Below are 911 nucleotides of genomic sequence, written 5' to 3'. Positions count from 1 at the left end.
TGACCTCGGAGCGACATCCCGCCCCTAAGTAGGGTTCTTGTGGCACGTCCCCCACGTAGTCCTCCTCTGGGCAAGCCTCTCTGGATTATGGGCAGGCCTCGTCCTCCGATTGCTCCCCTGGCCAGGGCCCCTATGGGTCGGCCTAACCGTGCCTGGATGTTACTCTTACCCAGGCGCTGCTTTAAGCTCTTCTGGAAGAAAAGGTGTTGAGGGATTGAGATCAAAAAGGCAATCCAAAGTGCAGAGAAAAAGAAGCAAGTGAGATGTCTGGTGTGGAGGGAGATGAACCTCAAGTGGTGTCATAAGGATCCCAAACCAGAGCAAGCCTTTGCCTCAGAATGTGGTATAAAAGCAGCAGAATTTTGATCCAGAGCAGAAACTCTAATAAGCTTGAGTATGATCCCATGAAACTAGCATCACCATAAATTACCTCACTAGTTTGGCTACAGAAGTCACACACTATCAGATGGAACCTAAGCTTTATTAAGAATATTCTGGAAGAACATTCTTTAGTAAGAAATTAGGTTAATTGGCTTGTGCCTTGTGCTGTTTTGATCTACAAGTTGACAATGACATGACTTGATTCATACCTGCCCAAGGACTATCACTGTCTTCAAGGCTTACTCAAACTCCATAGGAAGTTCATCATACTCTGGGGAATATTTAAATTTTAAGTTCATTTGAGTTCTTGTGACTTAAGAACAAGACTTTTTTTTCAAAGAGCCCCGTGTGCTCCATTTTTCCTTTGAGTATCTATCTCCAGACGGTCCACTTTTTACCTTAAGATGTAAATAAACAGGCTCGGCACCTATAGCTCAACCGGCTAAGGCGCCAGCCACGTACACCTAAGGTGGCGGGTTCGAATCCCCAGCTCGGACCCGCCAAACAACAATGACGGCTGCAACCAAAAA

The 911-nt window shown here is 46.0% G+C and overlaps 1 protein-coding gene across 1 annotated transcript in view; it reads right to left on the bottom strand.

Annotated features, from left to right (window-relative positions):
• Positions 1-911, bottom strand: part of CHTOP (chromatin target of PRMT1) — a 22193-nt gene that overhangs the window by 14807 nt on the left and 6475 nt on the right. The window contains exon 3 of the mRNA XM_023508326.1: positions 5-288. Coding sequence (XP_023364094.1) covers positions 5-288 — 284 coding nt within the window. The remainder of the gene's footprint in view (positions 1-4; positions 289-911) is intronic.

Source organism: Otolemur garnettii, unplaced genomic scaffold (genome assembly GCF_000181295.1).
Source record: "Otolemur garnettii isolate 467f Iridium unplaced genomic scaffold, OtoGar3 scaffold00244, whole genome shotgun sequence".
Lineage (NCBI taxonomy): Eukaryota > Metazoa > Chordata > Mammalia > Primates > Galagidae > Otolemur > Otolemur garnettii.
The sequence above is the reverse complement of the archived record's forward strand: the minus strand, read 5'-3'. Positions and strand labels throughout refer to the sequence as shown.